We start from the raw sequence: 2,797 nt of genomic DNA on the forward strand, positions 1-2,797 counted from the left end.
CAGGAATTAAAAATCAGTATAAAAACATCTGATATCAAGTGGTTATTGTCAAATAGAACTTATTTTTTTTAATTTCATCTACATTTTTAAACAATAGTTTGTGGACGGAAATGTAAGTCCTTACCAAAAAAAGAAAATAGAAATACAAAATACAAATTGCAAATGGTGGGCTTACTATGTAACACACAATATGTTGAAAAATCTAATAGGCTAATGCTGAGACTTCAAAATATGAACTTCAGATTACAGATCTAATAAGGATTAATGTATCATTATTAGATCTGTAATCTGAAGTTCCAAAATAGTATTGATCTTGATCTTCAACACTACATATCATTAGTGAAATAAACTGTGTGTAATAATTTTAAAGTTAAAAAAACAAACAAATCTGCCTCCATGAGTCTGCATTTCCTAGGGGCCCATTTTACACAACAAATACCTTTTCAGATACTTCCTGTAAGTTTTGTCTCTTACTCCATAGACTATTGGATTAATTGCTCGTGGCAGGATCTGGAAGAGAATATAACAAGCAAAAAGGGAATCTGAATAATTTTGAGGAAACCACTGCTGCAGGACTTGCCTCAGCAAAGGTTCAGCATATATTGACATACACAACAACACCTGAAAACCATGGAGAATAATTGTATTTCTGGCCTTTGTAGCATCTTGACTTGCTGCTTTTGCAGTGAACAGGATTTTGAAGTAAGTAAAAAAGATAATAAACCAGACAATAACCAGATAGACTATATAGGTGATATCTCTCTTCTTGATGATGTGGGGATTTCGAAAGACTGTTTCTCTGAGGCAAAACACACGAGAATTATAGAAATCCAGTGGTTCTATGGCCAAGGTGATGAAGAGATCAGGAAGAACAGACAGCATGCTGGTCATCCAAATTAAACCAATCAACATTAACGTCCTTTTGACCGTGCAGATTTGGACGTGACGAAGAGGGATGCAGATGGCAATGTAGCACTCCACTGCCATGCAAGCCAGATTCAGAGGGGTGTTTTCAGTGGCAAAAAGAGCAAGCAGGATGAGCACACAACAGACAGAGACATTTATCTGGAAGAAGATGTAGCTGCTGATAAACAGTACGACGGTCAGCGTTACTTGGATCATATCGTTAAGTACCAGGTGGAAAAACAGGATGTAGCGTGGATTCATGTAAAAGATCTAAAGAATGGGAAGAAAATCACACAAAAGTAAAGAAAAGTAGAAGCAATTAGTACTTACATTAGAAAAAATGAGTGAATAATGGAACTAAGACCTGCTGTATAATACATCAGCCATATTGTTTGGAATAACACTGATAAAAAATGGTAAACAAACACACAAAACAATCCAACAACTTCCTCAAAAACAAAAAAAATTAATTGTTGCACACATTTTTTTTATCCCATGTGATTAAAGAAATGTCATACCTGTTGTTTGCAGAAAGTTTGAAGAAGTGCTACATTGATGTAGTTAATGAAGATGCAGAGAACCACAACAATCACATTCTTGACCATAGCTTTGGAGAAAGCATCTCGATAGTTTACAACCACAGTCTCATTGTTATACGAAGCGCTCATCTCTTAGAAGCTGAAAAACATGTTTTTAAATATATCATGTTAATGACCCAAAATTAACTCTAGTTTGCTTATAAAAAAGAAAAATCATTTCAGTTTTTTTTGTCAAAAAAAAATTAAGGTGCAAAGTGTCATTCAAGAGTTTTCAAGTTCAAATAATCTCTATCTATGTTACTATTTGACATTTTTAACTTAACTTTAGATACTTATAATAACCTTTGTTAGGAGAAGAAACTGAACTTTTTCCTTTTCAAAACGAAACAGGAAAAAGTACTCACCCAAGTTTGAGGATCCAGACATCGAATAGAAAGATAAAAATCAGTGCACAGCCATCTAGAATTAAAAACAAATACAACATAATCACGCAGCTAACCTGCACGGCAAAAAGGATGATCTGTCTATTAGAAAAAGCATGATTCATGAATAACATCATGCAATATTAAACTTACCTTTGCAAAACTAAGACAATTAGATGTTCAGTCTTTTAAACTTTACATATGTTATTCAAATTATTTAAACAAAAAAGCTATTTGATTATTAACCATTTTTAATGAATAAATGGAACAAACTCAGACGTGTTTCCATGGACTTGAATAAGTGCATGTCCTGCAACAGAAAACAACAATCACATTAAGCATTTATTTAGAAAATACCACCAATGAGAGTTTGGAAGCAGATCTGTTACTATTTCACCCTAATATGTTTTTTGTATAATGTAAATATCAGCTATGTCTAAAAACAGTCAAAGTCACAGTACAGCTAAAAGATTTTAAAGTATCATGAATGCATTAAAGTATTTTAGTAATTCGTTTATACATTAACAAATTGCAAGCGATGCAGTGCCTACCTGAGTTTATTATGCATTTAGATCCCTACTGTAACACGACATCAGACTTTATATATTGTTTGGTTGGAGGTCCTTTAAGGATTGAAGGTTGTGTGTACAGGTGCTGCAGGTTGGCACATGCATGCATGCAGTGTTTTTTCTTTTTTCCTTTTTGTGACGGGCATGCCTGGAGTAGCTTCACATAGAAGTCCAGTCTTTTACAATCTAACCAAAAACCTATTTTGAGAGCCAAAAATTCTTCTGCTCTGGTATAAACAAAGTGGCTGTAAAAAATTGTTTATTATGTTAATTATAAGTAATAAATCAAGTGAGCAGTGTGCTAATTGTTCTACAGAATTCTTTACAACAGAGGTTTCTCCACATGCGCCCTGCTAACTGT

The 2,797-nt window shown here is 33.7% G+C and overlaps 1 protein-coding gene across 1 annotated transcript; it reads right to left on the reverse strand.

Annotated features, from left to right (window-relative positions):
* Positions 1–411: 411 nt before the first annotated feature.
* LOC102781617 (odorant receptor 131-2-like) lies at positions 412–1,574 on the reverse strand. The gene is made up of 2 exons (XM_006807380.2): positions 1,425–1,574; positions 412–1,176 (listed from the first exon to the last, which is right to left on the reverse strand). Exons 1-2 carry the CDS (start codon positions 1,572–1,574, stop codon positions 412–414), a joined length of 915 nt encoding a protein of 304 aa, XP_006807443.2.
* Positions 1,575–2,797: the final 1,223 nt, after the last annotated feature.

This window comes from Neolamprologus brichardi, chromosome 5 (assembly GCF_056152115.1).
Source record: "Neolamprologus brichardi isolate AB-2024 chromosome 5, ASM5615211v1, whole genome shotgun sequence".
NCBI lineage: Eukaryota > Metazoa > Chordata > Actinopteri > Cichliformes > Cichlidae > Neolamprologus > Neolamprologus brichardi.

What these genes read in the sequence shown, in the direction of transcription:
- LOC102781617 (XM_006807380.2), bottom strand. Translation starts at nt 1,574, where the DNA reads ATGAGCGCTTCGTATAACAATGAGACTGTGGTTGTAAACTATCGAGAT. An exon ending in AAACTTTCTGCAAACAACAG is followed by an intron (nt 1,177 to 1,424) that starts GTATGACATTTC and finishes CCCATTCTTTAG; the next exon opens with ATCTTTTACATGAATCCACG.